The sequence below is a fragment of the Papio anubis genome, chromosome 10, assembly GCF_008728515.1.
Source record: "Papio anubis isolate 15944 chromosome 10, Panubis1.0, whole genome shotgun sequence".
Classification (NCBI taxonomy): domain Eukaryota; kingdom Metazoa; phylum Chordata; class Mammalia; order Primates; family Cercopithecidae; genus Papio; species Papio anubis.
The window spans coordinates 81,654,809-81,673,280 of NC_044985.1; the positions used below are offsets into that span (position 1 = coordinate 81,654,809).

The following is an 18,472-nucleotide window of genomic DNA, read 5'->3' on the forward strand; positions in this document are numbered from 1 at the left end:
TTGCTATTTTACTCATCAAACTGAGCTCCTTAATTCAGGGATTTAACAGAGATTAGTTTGCAACTTAAACTTCATTTCTATCCTCTCAGGCATTAATAGATTTTGTCCATATTACAAGTGCAAATAATAGCGAACTTTATGTTTTTATTTTCTATTTGATGTGCTTGTAATTTACGGCTTAGCCACAATTAAAATGTATTTATGTTCACTTTATAATCTATTAGAAATTCTATATAATTTAAGCATTTTCATTTTGTTGAGGTCAAATTTAACTACAAAATGTAGGAAGCTATTGATTCCCTCTAACTGCACCATTTTTGTAGACTTAGTTTGTTTGAAAATTTAAGTAAAATTTGTTCCCTGGGCCAAAAGGAGAGTACTATTTTAGTTTTGTGGAACTTTGCCAAAATTGTATTAATTATTGGCTGTGATTCATTTATGACTGTACTTCTATAGGATTTTAACTAATTTAAAGCAAAGACTGAATAAAAGTCTGTATGTTTTGCAGACAAGAGAGCACCCATTTATCCTCAGCAAATGAATTGTTGGAGCAAATAATTTCAGTGGACCATTTGGTATAGGAAAGCTTATGGAGACAGAAGCTTATGGAGACAGAAAATTCAAGGGATTAGGATTTAAGAATGAGGGGCAGCCAAGATTTATGTAGTTTTCAAGAACATAGATTATGCAAATACACACACCTACATTCTGTAGACTGCATTGTAGGGAATAATGGACATACTCAATATCCTCTAAGATTAGGATAGAGAGAAAAGCTCCACTCTGTTTGAAGGAAGAGGAATTTTTAGCAAATCAGAATAATATTAATCTAAGTTTTTCATTTTCTTCAGTGGTAGTCCTTTCTCGATTGGTTTAGTTGCCACCTTGCCAGAAAACTTTAGGAAACTTCTTTAAAAAAACTTCTTTAGTCCAAGGGGTACTCTCAATCCAGGATGAGTAAGGCTTTCAACTTTCCAGACCAAGTAAATAAGTCAGAAAGCTTTTCTAGTCTAAATAACCTAATTCTTCTTACAGAATTCTCTCCACCAATTGCTTGGTAAATGTCAATTCAATGAAATGACATTCACATTCAGAATTATGGTAAATTTTTGTTTTTCATATCCTTCAGAATCATTTTTTAAACTTTCCCAAATCTTTGGCTTATCAATGACACATTATTCTGTCACCCTATTAATGTATGTTTCCTTTGTCATTCATAAAATGTATTGTTCGGCCTTATGCAAGGATGTTGATTAAGCACCTGTGAATGTTTGCTTTATTGGCATTGAGAAAGAAGAGAAAATGATTTGTTTTGCTAACAATGAATTATTGCATCTGTTTGTGGCTGTTAAATAATTTAATAGAACTTAAAGGGCCTGTTTTCCGTTGATTAAACTATAGGAAAATATCAGTCTCTGCCTCGCCTTGGATACAAAGTTGGATGTAAAACATGTTTTTAATTTGCCTTTTGCCAGTTTAGATGTTGATAAGACTCTGAGGGATTTTTATATTATGCCATTTTTACATTTAAGTTGAATGTCTCTTTAAGCTTGAGACAAGAGAAAAGAGTGTTATAAACAACTTTATTTTTAAATAGCTTGTTCACTTTTATCATATAATATTAATAATCATATCAAATTCCTAATTATGCCAAATATCAGAGGGCTAGGCATTATTATTACTGAAAATTTCAAGGAATATGATTTATTTAGTGGAAATCCTGAGATTACTGATACCACCATTTTCCCTCTCCTTTGTTATCTTTTCTCCTAACCAAACTCAAAATGTTCTACATTCTCAAAGGTCACTGCTAGGTACTCTTCTCTTTTTATTCTGCCTTCTTTCCTTAAGTTATTTCATTCAGCCCCATGATTTCAAAAACCACTAATAACCTGACAGTTTCTAAATCCCATATTTTTATCTTAAACTCAGAGGTTTATCTTGGGATCTAGTTCCTTATTTACAATTGTATTCTCAATACTCTAGAGCCACTTACAAATATGTTCCTTCTATAGACTTCTCTGTTTTTGCAAGCGGCTCCTCCAGCCTCTCAGTTACCCAAACCAGAGAGATCTGGGGATCCTTTTGCCTCTCCCCAATGCTCCCACTCCAGTTCATCAGTAGCTCCTCAAATAAATCCACTTCTCTCTTGTTCTCACCCTAGTTCAGTACACTTGGAACTCTCTTGCAATCACCAAGTGGTTACTCCATTAAATTGTATCTCCAAATCCATTCTCTAGCAGCTAGATATGTTTTTTCTTTTGAAAATGTAAGAACTTTTACTTCTTTGCCTTAAAAACCTCCATAGAATAAACTCCAGATTTATAAAAAATGGCTTTCACAGCCCCCTGCCACAGCTTCATTTCATTTCCTTCCTCCTCTCCTATGCATTTGCTATAGGGGCCTGTGTTAGTGGAGTCTCCTCAGGATCTTCCCGTGCTGTTTCTTCTGCATGGAATATTTTTCCCACACTATTTGCTTGGCAATTTGCCTAGCTTGTGTTAATTCCTCAGGGGATGCGTAGTACCCCGCTCCAGTCTAAATTAGTTCACCTCTACCTAAAATACCCCGTATTTTCTTTCAGAGCAGTTCTTACGGTTTTAAATTACATGTTTGTGTGATTATCCTTTAATATATCTTTCTTCTACAGGTGCCATTACAGTATATGCACTATACATCCAGCTCAGTGTCTGGCACTAAATTGGGACTCCATAAATATGTGTTGAAGGACTTCAAATATTCCAAAATATGAAGTATTTTCCATACCATGCCCTCTTTTTTGTGGCCCTCTTTTTTTTTTCTTTTTTTTTTAGAGACGGAGTTTTGCTCTTGTCACCCAGGCTGGAGTGCAGTGACTCAATCTCGGCTCACTGCAACCTCTGCCTCCCGTGTTCAAGTGATTCTCCTGCTTCAGCCTCCCGAGTAGCTGGGATTATAGGCGCACGCCACCACACTCAGCTAATTTTTGTATTTTTAGTAGAGACAGGGTTTCACCATGTTGGCCAGGCTGGTCTTGAACTCCTAACCTCAGGTGATCCACCCGCCTCGGCCTCCCAAAATGTTGGAATTACAGGCGTGAGCCACCACGCCCGGCCTTTGTGGCCCTCTTTTTGAGTGGCATTTTTGCCAAGTAATTTAGCACTGTTGGAAAGAGATAATTAGTGTAACAGTTCTTTTTATTCAACATTCAGTGAGGGAAAATATCAATAATGGTAAAACTTGTATTCCTTCCCATAGTGAAGAGTGAGAAAATACACTGGGAACTAGAAAAGTATAGTAGTAAAATGCAGAGGTGGTATAAATTTAGAGGAAAAAATTTCTTCAGGAGTAGAAATACCTGGGTTGGCATTCGACTCTGCCACTGATTTATGTTTTTGGCATGTTGTTCAGTCTCCTGTGTCTTGCATTTTCTCATCTCAAATCTTGAGAGATCTCAACAGAAAACAAATGTGAAAACCCTTTGAAAAGATTAAAACTTCTTAGAAAGGTGAGATGCTCTTACCCTCCTTATTTTGATTTTCATTTTTGACCATAACGTGGTTTTACTTGGGGGTTCTTAAAATAATAATGAACACAGTCACTCTCATAGATAAGACTAGCTGTCACTTTCTCTCAATTCATGCAAGTTATTATTAAGAAACCACTAGGGATGATAATATGAAATTAAGTGTAGTGAATTCATTATGGATTGCCTTTCTCATTTTTTACAAGGTTTCCTGATAGCAAAGCTAATAAAGTTTAAATATGTTGAGGTGTCAAGTCTTTTTTTCTAAGAGATTAATTAGAGCTCAGTCCCTAAGCTATTTGTAAATTACGATACTTTTTCATTGTAAAGTGTTTAGTGGAAATGCTGTTTTAATAACATGATTATAGATTATAAATGGTTTCATTAAGTACTTTATTTCCCTGTCACTATACCAGTTCTACAGAAATAAATGACTTTAATGTTCTTTTTACTGATAATTTAAATGAGATCTAAAAGATGAAACATTATTTTGAAACAAATTTAATTCAATTGGCCTAGCATGGCTTGGAATCTTTGCTGCCCATGATCCTTTTATGATTAAATACTAAAGAAGAATGTGTAATGTGAATATTTTTCTTTTATTTCTACATCATGGGATTCACACTCCCTGGGGTGAAATATCTTATTCTTTCCAGAGAATGTTAGTAGATGTACTAGAAATTTATCGTCTCATGGGTTGTGCCGGTCAGTTTCATCAACGAATGGGAATTCAAGGTCCCTTAGTAAAACGAATGAACGTATGTAACAACCACACCCTACACAAATCCAAATGTGTGTTAAATATCTTTATGTTCAGACAAATTGATAGCCTAGAGATCAGTATGTGCTAGCTTATAGTCCTGCAAACAAGTGTGATGTTTATTCCATTTAAAAATTGCCTAGATAACCAAACATAGCTATGTGAAATTTCATAAGAGTTTGTAAACTTCTCTCAGTACCAAGAAAGCAAGCGACCTGGCAGTTTTTTTTTTTTTTTTTTTTTTTAAATGAACCAACACACAAGGATATATGCACCAGAGCTGGGCACGGTGGCTCATGTCTGTAATCCCAGCACTTCGGGAGGCTGAGGCGGGAGGATCACTTGAGCCCAGGAGTTTGAAAACAGCTTGGACAACATGGCAAGACCCTGTCTCTACAGAGATAAAGCAGCAGCCTGGAGTGGTGGTGCATGCCTCTACTTTCAGCCACTTGGGAGGCTGAGGCAAGAGGATTGCTTGAGCCCAGGATTTCAAGGCTGCAGTGAGCCATGATCCCACCATTGCACCCCAGCATGCGTGACAGAGCAAGACCCTGACTCATAATAAAAAATATGCACCAGAATTGAGTGTTAATATTTCACCTGAATTTGGCTCAGATTTACATGGGCTATGAGAGCATTTTTTAAATTTTAGTTACCATTTCTTATTACTTGTAATTATATTCTCATTCTGCGGATATTCTCAGGAGGCAATAAGCCTGGTGGTAATTGAACAGATTTAGTTTTTTGAAAAAATATATTGACAACTATATTTTTCCTGACAGTGTAAAAATGGTTTTGAAAGTATCTGCTATTTTAAGTAACATTTTGAGTGAAATGTTGCATTCAGTAGTTGAATGTCCTGAGATTTCACATGTTAAATGTAGAGTTAAGTACAATTAGTAGAAGAGTGTTTTAAGTGGCAGAGATGGGCAGAAATTATTTTGAGGGGTAAGATTAGTTGAGTTCAGATAAGGACCCTCTATTAAAGAAGAAATAAAGGAATGCGGATTAAAAGACAATGAAAGACTTTTTGGTGAACTAATGTATACTTTCTGAAGATTTGGGAGTGTACTAGGGGGCAGAATGCAAAGGCAAATTTGTAGTTACATATCTAGACATGAAAATAGAGGGATAGGCCAAGTTCACCTGATGGAGAACTTTTAAGGCTACATTCTATATTTGATGATTGTGGTTGAAAATTTTATAATTATTAATAGTATGTATGCTCTGAAAGGTAAAAGACCTTGTAACCTATATGGAATTCTTACTGAGCCCAGTACTTTGGGATATACTTAAATCCTAATTCAATATAGCAGATTTGAATCTTATTATCAATGGAGTGCATTTAATTGAAATCAAATTGACTTAAACATCTAGTAAGGAATTCTCAAGTTTAACCTTCTTTTCCTCCTCTGGGAACATTCATATGCTTACATCTACTCTCAAAACTTAGAGGTAGAAAAAATTTGATTTAAGAGAAGATATACATTTTCATTCAAATTGATTGTTTAAATATTTATGAGACTAATTTTCCAGATACATTAAAAAACTGAATTGTGCTTTGGACATTCTTTTCACCATAGCTAACTAATATTAGTAGTTCTAAAATGTAAGATACTAAAATAATTTCCAAATCAAAGATCTGACATGATATTTAAGGGCTATTTTTATATATTGTATTAGAAGTGCATTGACCATTCCCAAGAATAATAAATATTTCAAAAATTGTATTTAACTAAAATAACACCAGTGTAATTATTTTAATAAAAATAATTTCAAAAGAGCCCTTGAATTCCTGGGCTCTTTGAAATTTTAACCATTTTAGTTATGACTCAGAAAAGCTTAAAAAGATGGATGTCATTAATCTCTACAAGGTGTATCTATCTTTCTGATGATTCATGAGGTAATTATAGGACTAATGCTTTCTAATTGTCTCTAATATGTTTTCTCATAATATATGCTAATATATGTTAATTTTAAATAATTTGAGCAATACAGAGAAAGAAAATTACATAATTTTGCTCCCTTTTTCTAGAGATAACCACTGTCACCAATGGAAATATATTCTTCCAGACTTGTCATAGGTAAATGGTAAGCTCTCAAGCTCTCATATTATACTATAAGTACTGTTCTGTTATCTGCTTTTTAAGTACACACACACACACACACACACACACACACAATGCATTTTAAGATTTATAGGTCTACATCACCCATTAAATGGGCTGTATAGAATCCTGTTACATGAAATGTACCATAATTTATTTTGCCAGTCCTTACTGGGAATGAATGTTTAGTTTATAAGTTTGTACTTACTTTTTAAAATATCAGCAGCATGGCAGTGAACCACCTCTTACTTATATCTTTGCTCATTTACTCGAGTATTTCCTTCAGATTTCTTTAAATTCCTAAAAATTAAATTGCTGGATCAAAGTAGATGCATCTTTAATGTTTTAAAACATATTATTACATTACCTTCCAGAAAAGTTGTGCAAGTTTATATTCAATGTACTCTTGTATAAAAATTTCCATTTCCCTACAATCTCACATTTTTTAAACTTTAGTAATCTGATAGGCAAAAATAGTCATTTTATTTGTGTATACCTTTGTGTGTGTGTGTATATATATATATATATATTATTTGTTTGAGCATCTTTTTATATATTCTCTAGACAGTTGTATAATTTTGTGAATTTGTCTTTTCAAAATTCATTTGTGAACAATTTTTATGAATTAAGAAACACGGAGCAAATATATTCCAGTTTGAATTTAAAAAAAATATTAATACAGTTTTAAGTTTCTCTATGGTCAGATCTATCAATTTTTTCCTCTATGCTTTCTGGTCTTAATATATTTGTTAAGAAAAGGTCTTCCTCACCCAAAACTATACAAAAATACTCTTATAGTTTTTCCTAGTATTTCTGTGTTTTATTTAATCTTTATTTAAAATTATTTTTTGTCTGACATGAAGCAGAAATCTAGTTTTTTTCTTCAAATGAATACTGAATTTGTTAACACTAATAATTGAATAACATATTGTTTCCTTTGTTATTTAAAATACCTCTTACAACTGCATCCATTGAAACTATCCCATTGGGCTTTTCATTACAATTTTATTGTGTTTTTCTGCTAACTTGTGAAGAATTTGAATTTTGCCAGTAGTATATTTTTGGTAATTTTTAATGTTTTTATTTATTTAATTTTTCCTTTTTAACTTTAAGTAAAATAAAATTCTGTATCTAAGTTTTGCACACACCTTGTTAACTTTATTCTTGACTTATTTATATAGTCTTAATTACTAATTTGAATGGTATTCCTCTCACCCCCACTCACCCCTGACATTATGTTTAGAAACAGGTTGGCATATAAGGCAGCTATTAATTTTTCTATATTTACATTATATTTTGCCACTATCACTTTTATTGGTTCTAATAAGTTTTTCATTTGATCTTTTGAGATTTTCTAGGTAAATAGTTATATTTTGTGCAAGTAATAATGATCTATCACTTTCTTTACAATATTTTACACTTAATTTCTTATCTTTACCTTATTGCTTTGACTTAACTATCCAAAATTATATTAAAATATAAAGTAAATAAATAGTAGGCTTTTTAATCTTGTTTTGCGTTTTGATATTCATGAGAATGCTTCTAAATCTTCACCAGTTGGTAAAATGTTTCCTCTAGGATTCTGAAATGGTTTTGATTATGTTAAGGAAGTTTTCTCCTCTTCTCAGTTTACTGAGAGTTTTGGTGTGAATTGGTACTGCATTTTGTCAGATGTCTTTGGGGTAGTTTTAGTTACGATCAATTGTTTTTCTCTTTTAATCTGTTTACTTATTGAATTTCATTGATCGACTGTCTCATGTTGACTCATTCCTACATTCCTGGAATAAATCTGACTTCTTGAAGAATATATTTATTTAATACATTGCCGTATTTTACTTATTTTCATAAAAAGATCTATAATTCACTTTTGTGGAATTTTGTCAGACTGTGGTCCGTGTTTTACAAAGTACTTTAGCATGCTTTATTTCCTTTATTCCTTGACACAGCCCTATGAATCAGGCTAGGAATTATATTTTTGTGACAAATAAAAATTATAGACATAGAAATTTGCTTTGCAAAAAGTCATGCAAGTAGGTGGTGATGGTGAGTAAAATTTATTAATCTCTAATCCAATACTTTGGTTTGGAGAGAAGGAATTTAATTAATTCAGGAATTTCTATCAGTATGAAATTTATGGACTTTGAGTTTTATTATCTCAAATAAGAACTATGCTTTCATAGTTTTCTTTTACATTTTTCTAAGTTAAGAGAATGAATTTGTTTCCATTTTGACCATGGAGCCTTCACTGGGTATGAATGGGGGTGAGGGAGAGTTCACCCTAAAGGAGTCCCTGAGCTGAGAATATTCATTCTCTGAAATCTGCCATCTGTTCCTTGAACATGAGCAGATGCTGATGTTCAGTTAATCAGAGGTAATGCAATAAGGATTAAAGTGTTAGATAGTTCTAACCCATTCTGGAAGTTATGGGTAAAATTTAAAACCTTTAATCAGATTCATCTTGACATTCAAGCCAAGGTGGCTATTTGGGCCAAAGGTTCTATATCTCTATGATAACTAGTCCCAAAGGACATATTCTATTATTGTCCTAAGAGAAAACATATTAAGGATGTGTTTGCACATAGCATTGGGTCAATCAAGATAATTGACATTCTGTTTTATATGGGGTTCAGGGATCTGTCTTATGGAAAACTCAGAGATTGCTTTAAGGGGTTTATTTCAAAAGAAATAAATTAGGCAGTTTAAAATAATTTAAATGTCAGTTTTACAATACAGACTTAATACAAATGCAAGAAGGAGTCCATTTGTTAATATATACACCAATTTATTAAATGGTAGACTAGACTTCTCCAAATCTAGAGAAAGATAGAAAGATCAGTTTAGACTATTAATGTATTATTTCTTAAGTTTGAATAGAATTGGGTTTTTTAAAAATTGAAATTTAGTCTCCTTGTCCCAAGTGACACACATTTATAAAATATTTTTAAAAAGCAAATTCACTGTTTTTATATCTTCTACAGAATATTTTTTGTAATGAAAAACCTACATGTGTATATTACTGTACAGTACAATAGAACTGATTTCATTTCTAAGAACTACCACTAGTAGTTATATATTTTATGTCATTGAGTTGAATTTGTAAGTGATGCATATAACCTGGAGTTTTGTCCTTAGCAAATGTTGCACAGAAAACCATAAATTCCTGGAAATTGACTATTTTTCAAACTATTTCACTGATGAAAACTTTATGCTCTGAAGAAAGGCTGATTATGTCTCTTATTTCCACTTAAGTTGGTATAACTGTGAATGATTTTATTTTTATAAATCATATCTGTTCTAAAACTCAGCTCCAATAACACTCTATGATAATAAATGGCAAAACTCACATAATATTGAGGCACATTGGGTATTTCCTTTTCAGTTTTAAATATGCTTAATTCAAATTTAGATGACTAAAAAATATATTTGGACTCCAAAGTGACTAAAATCAATATAAATAATATATTGGTGTGTCATAGTTGAGGGCAAATATTACCATTAAAAACTGAAAAGTTGCAATGAAGGAAAAACGTTTCTGTGAACTCACTACATAGGACACAAAGAGAGGTGGGAAATTTTGTCAGGAATGTTTGTGACATGAACTCTATTTAATAATGTTTTATTTCTGTTGATATTTTAATTTTTCAGATAAAGTATTTTAAGTAAATGTGCAACATTAATTAGAATAAAATATAAAAGTATGCGTCAATTTGAAAGCCTACCTAATTACATATAAGTTTCTGATGAATGCCCTAATTAAGCATCAAGTTATATGTTTATACCTGTGAAATAATTGGAGCATTACATTTAATCTTTATAACAATACATTGAAAGAGATGTATTAGCAATGTAGGTATTAAAAGTATACATTTAGCTAGCCTTCATCATTGATTTTCCTTTTAAAGGGACATGACATCCTGTTTTCCATAAAGAGAACATCCAATTAATTGTCACACCAGAAACAACAGTAAGTGCTGGCATAAGCTCCGCCAGGATTCCTGGGCCCTGCTGTGCAGGGGTCTCCTGAGGAAGGGCAGAATCGTATCTCAGTCTCCAAGCCCACTTGGTTCTTGGCACCTCTGCTAAGAGTTGCACAGACTACCTATTAATTTTAAATGTATTGTTTTTGAGTGTGAGACAGACATCTGTCTTAGAGGGACTGATAGATGCAAGTTGTTCCTCAGAGGCCGCTGAATAAATCGTCAGATGACCTTTATTTGCTGTCACCCTCATTTTGTTTAAGTTGACGCAGCTAAAGCACAGTACTAACAAAACTACTCATTGCATGCAGCAGTAGGATTAGTGAAAAGGACCATGTTGTTGACTAGAAAAATGGAAGTTCGCATACCTCATAACTATATACGAAGCAGTGGACTGTGAAGGATACAAGAGGAAATTGGCAAGATTAAAATAAGAAACGAGGCCTTTCCATGAAAGCAGCTGACACTACAAAGGAGTGTAGTACTTCTGTTTAATATACCTCATCAGCCTTTTATGCTCCTTTGTGGGCTTGGCTCATGAACATCTTTAATGTTATTTAAAGCTGTTTTTATTGTTTATTTAGAAGCATTCTTTATATATTTTACCCTAATTATTAAATTTGATGATCTTTGTTCTTATTTACTGATTTGATTAGCTACAAAATTAATACATTAATATTTATTCCAGACAACATTAGTGTTGGGATTAATGATTTTTTAAAGAACAAATCACTTGTACAATGCATAGCCCAGAGTAGGGGTTCAGTGAATCTTTGTGTAAATGAAAGTTGTGTTTGAAATAATCCATGGGATGTGTATAACAAGAAACATTCTTGCAGAAGAATGCTAACTGGATGGAAACTATGCAGAAGAAGAGCTTGAGATAATCACTTTTATTTAGAGTGTCCCTTCTTAATGAGTTCTAATGAGCAAATGATTGCAGTGAGGTACAGCACAGGGGAAGCTTCTTCTGTTTAACAAAACAAATCAATGGTACTAACTACCCACTCTGAAACTGACTGGTTTTTTTTTTTTGTTTTTTTTGTTTTTTTTTCTCTGCACTCTATTGCTAGCTTTGCCTGTAGAACATCAATTATTTTTGCTTCCAAGTGAAGAGAGTCATTTCAGAGAAGATGTGTAAAATTTAGAGGGTCACTGGCTGCCTATATTTTAATTAGTATCCCATCCCCACCACAGCATATGTATCAGAGTGGGTTTCCTAAAGGAGATGGCTTTAGTGCATTTTGTTAAATGAATCACCTTTTATAAATAAAATTTAATGGTAAATTAAGACATAGAACTTAATTTGGCTAGAGAAATGTGCATGCATACACTTAGCATTGCCTTTAATTAATTCTGTTGACTTAGAAGATGATGTAGACAATAAATGCTTTCTTTATTGATCATAAAATAACTGTTCAGATCCTCACCAATAAGGCACCCACTAGTGAAGGTCAATGGTTTACTTGGGTTATGCTTCAGCTACTTCTCAATAGTGGCTATTAGGACCTCCGCTCCCACTGTATCACACAGTGACCCTGGGTAAGTCACATGGTGTTAACCATAAATAAGTGCATCACCTGTTTGTGTCTCTGCATTAAGTAACTGGAGTTGACCGTGGGAATAATACTTGGGAAATTTTAACACGAAATTAATGGTATAATTCTACAGTTGCAGTCTTTCCTTTTCTGAAACTTGAAGGCAACAGATATAGTGATGATCCCATCTCCCCCACCACCTTGAATTTTGTGTGAAGAGTTAGGCCTTGTGTATGGGTATGAGTTTTCTCCAGACCACTTAACTGCCAAACATGGATGTGATTTTGGGCATAGGCCCATTGGACAGGCAAAGTGTGTGCATCAGAGCTGAATTCCATTCTGTGATCACAATCCAGGTTAGTGAAGCCAACATTTTTGAGGATAGCCCTCTCCTGGATTGATTACTCTCTGCCTCTGCCTGTTGTTCAGTCTCATTTGGGGCCACTCTATCTCACTTAGTGTATGGTAGCCATCCTGGCTGTCTTTCCCACTGCAGGACTTTTGTTCCTTCCCTGGAACCCTTTACTCTCAGCTCATATCATGGCTGCAGTTTGGGTCTCATTTTGTTCTCTATCCTAGGCATCTTAAAAGGAACATAAGACATTCTCTTGCCAAAGTTAGCAGTAACTGCTTAACTGCTGAATTCAGTAAGCTATCTTCAGATCTTAATTTCCAGTATGCTTTCCTTTTAGTCTTGGCATCTGTGGAAGCTCATACTCCTGGTTTTCTTACCCTTCAGCTCTTTTTTTCTTTTATCTGCCCAGCCTCTAAATACTGGTGTTCCTCTGGGTTTAGCCCATCTCCAACTGCTTTTATTTAATAGGTGACTCTACTCTGCTCAAGATTCTGTTTATCCCTTTACAGGTGTAACTTCCAACACTGAAACTGCAGCCCAGACTTCTCCCTGGAGGTTTGACTCATATATCCAACTTATTTGGACAACTTCACCTAGATGGCCCATAGTCATATAAAATCCACCATGGCTCAAAGTAAACTTAGTTTCCACTTCAACTTCACTTCCCCTGATATTTCATACCTCATTTAGTAATATTTCCATTCACTTCTCACTCAAACCAAAAACCTAGAAGTCATCCTTTATTCAGTCAAGAAGTTCTTGTTTTACCTCATGTTTCTTGATATTTCCCACTCCTCTTCATCCTTTTTATTAGGAACCTACCTAATCCCTTCATCCTTTTCATTAGGAATCCTTTTTATTGGGATACCTTCCTAATCTACCTAATACCTTCATCCTTTTTATTAGGAATCTAGCTCAGGCCATCATTATCTCTTTATTGTAATGCTGAATGAAATAGTCATCTAATGTACCATCTTCAGTTTTGTCCATATCAAATCCCTTTAGCACATATGCAGAATGATATATCTAAGATAAAAATGAAACCTTATCAGTTTCCTCCAAACTCTGTAATGTGCTAGGCTCCATCACAGAGTAGGTACCTATTCTTGTTTGTCAAATGAATAAATGAAGAATAAGACCAGAGGCCTCTCAATATCCAAGGTTGGAGCTTATCTGGATTCTAGATTGTGTATTGTCTACCATCCTTTGAGAATGTCGTTTATCAACCAAATTTTTGTTTCTCAGTTTTCCTTGGAACTTCACAAAACCAGAATGAATAGCATATTTTTATAGTGTATAGGTTGTATATAAGAACAGATAGGGTCCCTATGGTGAAAATCAAACCTATGTGCTATATGCTTATCTTTTAGTATAATCTATTAAATTTTTATTAATCATTTCTTAAGAGAACTTTTCAAATATAAATCTTTCCCTCCCTTACACTACGTAGCTAGAGTTCAGTGTTATGAAACAAAGATTCCTTCTCATCACAGTTTGACAATTGGTGTTTTGATTTCTAGTCTTTAGAGTTGTGTAAATTTGTTCTAACAAAGAATCATTTTAGAACTGTTTGCTTAAAACAACTTGCCAGAACACCAAAAAGTATATGTGATGATATAATTAGATGTTTAAACATGCTAATGAGGTCAAAGGCAGGGAAGCTTGGGCTTGGTATTTCCTTTACTCACTTTTAAATTTTCGTACAATGCTTCAGTGTGCATTTTTCCCCCTGTGTGTTAAAATATACATAACATAAAAGTTACAATTTAATCATTTTTAAGTGTGTAAGTACACTTAAGTACATAACCATTTTTAAGTGTATAAGCATTAGGTACATTCACATTTTTTGTGCAATTTCAGTATACTTTTTCCTGAAATTATATTTAAATAATTCAATATTTTCATGATTGAGACCCAAAACTTCCATTGAATAAGTAGAATTTTGGGGGGACTTATCAACGTGTTTTGAAGAAAAATGATTTTGTGTTTTTTTATTTTGGTTAAGGAGCTTGCATTATATCCAATCTTATTGGGCTTAGGGAAAGCAAATGTCAATGGAAATTTATTTGATTTATCTGAACTTTGTTTCCAATTTTAGCTTAATAAAATAATTAAATATTTAAATAAATGTATTAAAATATTAAATATTTAGGAAGCTGAAAATCTTCTACTGTTGTGAAGAGTCCCATGTAATCATGATTGGTATCCTATTCCTAACAGTAGTAGATAAGCAACAATGTTGTAGAAAATAATTAAAAAATTGAAAAGACATTTGGCCATTTCCCCCTGTATTTTGAAATGATTTCTAAGTTTAGAAATCAGACCTTCTAGCATAAGATTAGATAGAAATTATCTTTATTATATACATATATTAGAAACAGTGCTTATAGATAAATCAGTCTTGTGTTGTTTTAACAAAAGAGTAAAATATTTGTCTATTGCTTTACTAGTTCATGAGACTCTTCTTGATTCTGATGATTGAATCCTTTATAAGATATTGATTGATTTCAAAAGACAGTAGATCCAAAATGTGAAGTATTATTTAGAGATGTTCAGAGACCATATAAACCCAATTTTGTTTATTTTTTTAGTTTAACTTATTTAAATGTGATTCCTTTCTTGAGAAATGATAACGTGGAGACTTATGTATAGAATGTTAGAAAGTAGAAAGGATTGAATTCAATGTCTGACTAATTATTGGACTCAACTGCAGTGTGAGGTTAAGCTTTAATGTAAGGGACAGAGGAATGACAATGCACTATTTATCTTAATAAATTTAAAGCTTTTGTTGTAAGCTGCTCAAAGAGAAACTTTGGTTGTGGGACAGGAGTCGGGTGGAAGTGGTATTGGTACTTCAGCCTCTTGCCTTCATTCTCGTGTGAGGAGAGTTGGCTTTGAAATAAACTGAAAGACCTTGGAGTTTATAAAAATCTCCTGGAAAGATGTTATGGTCATTGGAATCAGTTCAGTCATCTAATGAGCTAGACATTGACTGGAGCACACTTGAACTGATAATAAACTTGGTTTCTTTTGGAAAGTGCCGAAAGTACCCATCTTCCCAATACATACATAACATAAAATTTACCGTCTGACCATTTTTAAGTATATAGTTGAATTGTGTTAAGTGTATAGTGAATCAAATTGACTCTCATTCAATCATCATCATCATAATTATTATATTTTGTATTTACCAAGAATGAAAACTGATACCTAACCTTCAACTTTTTCTAGGCTGTTTACCTTAATATTCCTTCTTTCCCACCACCAATCTGCCAAGATCTTCTTGAGGGAATACAGATGTAGGGGTGTAGGACTCTGGTGGTGAAGAAGCTTAGAAGATTTGGAGTCTTCCACCCTTCCTGTCTGCTGAGGCACCATTTCCATCTCCTGTCTTCTTTCCCAGCCTGTCAGAGCCAATAGCATGGCTATTGAAAGAACAGCATGATTGCTCTCTGAATCCAGACATTTTTCTTTCCTGTGGCAGACCTGGAGAAATATCAGAGTCCTGAACCTTTTCCAGCATATTTTGAATGTACATAATCCTGGCTGTAGTAATCAGCAGACAAACTAATTATTCATTCACACATGCTCTAGCCAAGTTTTAGCTCATTTGGAAACTTGTAATGACTTTGGATTCTGTCCTTTGTAAAATGACAACCTAAGAATCTTATCTTTTTTGCTGGTTCCAAGTTTTAGGTGGGATTTTGATATAAGTTTTATAATCATGTAGGAATTGTGGGTCAAAACAAGAAATTAGCATTATGGGCAGGTGGATTCTTTTGCAGGCTAGATATAAAACATATATTTCTTGAAGGCTTGTCATGCTAGGGGGGAATGTCTTGATTTAAGGAGATTTGGCAGAGGAGAGCCTTGTAAGAGAAAGCTATTCTGATAAGAGTGGTTTTGTTCTTACAAATAAACAGTGGCTCAAGTCAGTAACAGAGCAATAGACTATGGAGAATGCTAGCGTAATGTCATACTTGGGGTATAGGAACCATATACATTCATTTAGAGTAGCATTAATTTCCCATTTAATATTTGTTAGAAACTATTATAGATTTTATCACTCTGCTGACAACAATTCTATTTGGAACATGAACTGCTTATATAAAAATCATTTTTAATGTGAAAACTCTCATTAGCTTAAAACGCAAGTCAAAGGGTTAGCTTTAAAAGCTGAGTCACAATCTCATTTACCATCAGAATTCACAGTTTTCTTCTTTATTTTACTTGGTAGATTAATCCCGTCTCAGCAATGCCATTAGGTGCCTGCCTTGATGGTGTGGAAAAATACACACAAACATCTGATATTTCTAAGCATGTGAGTTGTGACAAATTTAAATGTGTTCTAATAGAGCATCTGTGTATAACTAGCTGAAGATTTATAGGTGTTTTTTAACTTAAGGATGAGGAAATTGACCACATAGGATAATTAAAAATAGCAACTCTTTGTAAAAGCAGGAGCTAAGTTGTTAAATGCCAGGGCACCAACAGGCAATATTCTGTAATCTAAATTGGGTAATTTCTATCATTGTCACTTGAAGATCTGATATATATTGGAGTCAATGAATCATCCCACCAACATCTCATAACTAAAGCAAATTTTGTTTCCTTTTCATGGGTAGAGTTTTAGTCAATTGAATAATAAATTGTCCTGTCTTTTCTGAATCATAGGATAGGCAAGTTTATATAGGCAGAACTGATGAAATGAGATCCCAGAGAAGATATTCTACCCTGTTTTAAAATATTTCCAATGAAGGATACGGTCCAGACTACTTTGGTTATAGTTTTCGGTATTTGAAATAGTAATCTCATGTGGTTGTTTTAAAAATATTTTCAATTTATCACTGAAGATTTGTCTGAAATGTTCAGAAGTCAGGAATGAATTAACTTCTGTATAATACCCAATATCCTGGTCAGTACCTACTCAGTCCTACAGTTACTGGGTGTATAAGGCAATGCTCCTCTTCCTTTGAAAAGCATAACCTTTGAAGCCCTTACAGTTTATAAAGAACAGTCATGCACTCAGTCTCACAATGACACTATGTTATATAAAAAGATTACTGATTCCTATCAGAAATTAAGATTGAGAGAGGTTAAGTGACTTACTCAAGGTCATATATTTAGGGAGTGGAATAATTACAACTCAAGAACATGGTGGTATGTGCCTGTAATCCCAGCTACTTGGGAGGCTGATGCAGGAGAGTCACGTGAACTCGGGAGGCGGAGGTTGCATTGCACTGAGGTCATGCCACTGCACTCCAGCCTGGGCAACAGAGCGAGATTCTATCAAAAAAAAAAGAACAGTTATTTTTTTCTCCAAGGACAAGGTACTTTGCACTCTACATTTTGCTGACTCTTTGGTATGCTTATAAAATTGGGCATGGTAAACATGCATTATGATGTTTTTGGGAAATTTGTTCCTGGGGCAGTCATGTGAATTGGGATGTGGTTGGGAGCATCATTAATTGAGTCTGTGGTCAGAACAGAGACTAGTATAAAGAAATACCCAGTTTAAGTGGCATCAGTCAGATATTCAGTGTAAATGAATTGGGAATGATAGACACAGTGGACAGTCCAAGACTGAAATGAAATCCATCATCTCATCGGTATTCAGAGGACTGGAACTGTATTTTAGGAAGGATGATAGGGGAGAAGGCCTAGATACAATCAAGAGGGAAACAGTCTCAAAAAATAATAAACCTGCTTAAGATACTCTCTTCTGAACGGATGAATTTTGATGACCTGTTGGCCCTGTTGGTCAGGGAAGGGTGAAATGGGCTGAGGAAACTGGAATTCTGTAACACTAAGATCCAAGGACACTTCCAGAAATGGCATTTGCAAGGTGGAAGTGTTTCCTGTAAAATCTTCCGGCAAAGGGCTTTGAAATTTAACTTATATTGGAAGAACCTTAAAAAGATAGTAGAGCCATTCATATTTCTATTTGGTTTAAGCTGTGCCTACTAATAACATTACACTGAAATGCAGGTGTGAATTCCTATAATGTTAAAATCAAATTGTTTACCTCAGTTTGAAAATTTGCTCAAATGTGAGTGATTGGCTATTGTTAGCTCTCAATTTGACTTTCAAGACACCTTGAAAAAGCTTGAGAAAAAAAGTGATTTCTAGTTAAGCTGTTCAGTTAAGCACTTTGTGATACAAAGTATGTTAAGGTAAAACCATTTATTTAAATCCACCTTAAGAAAACCTCTTTAAAAGGTTGCAAAGT

At 33.8% G+C, this 18,472-nt stretch overlaps 1 protein-coding gene across 5 annotated transcripts in view; it reads left to right on the forward strand.

Moving 5' to 3' along the window:
• Positions 1-18,472, forward strand: part of PLCL1 (phospholipase C like 1 (inactive)) — a 347,516-nt gene that overhangs the window by 261,555 nt on the left and 67,489 nt on the right. The window contains exons 1-2 of one of the 5 annotated variants that reach the window (XM_031651445.1): positions 6,056-6,356; positions 16,481-16,564. The exons of 2 other annotated variants lie outside the window; for them this stretch is intronic. In XM_031651445.1, the coding sequence (XP_031507305.1) occupies positions 6,354-6,356; positions 16,481-16,564 (87 nt within the window). In that variant the 5' untranslated portion in view covers positions 6,056-6,353. Of the gene's footprint in view, positions 1-6,055; positions 6,357-15,722; positions 16,565-18,472 lie in introns of those variants that run through there. 2 more of the 5 variants (XM_031651446.1, XM_021923835.2) reach the window with 2 other exon arrangements.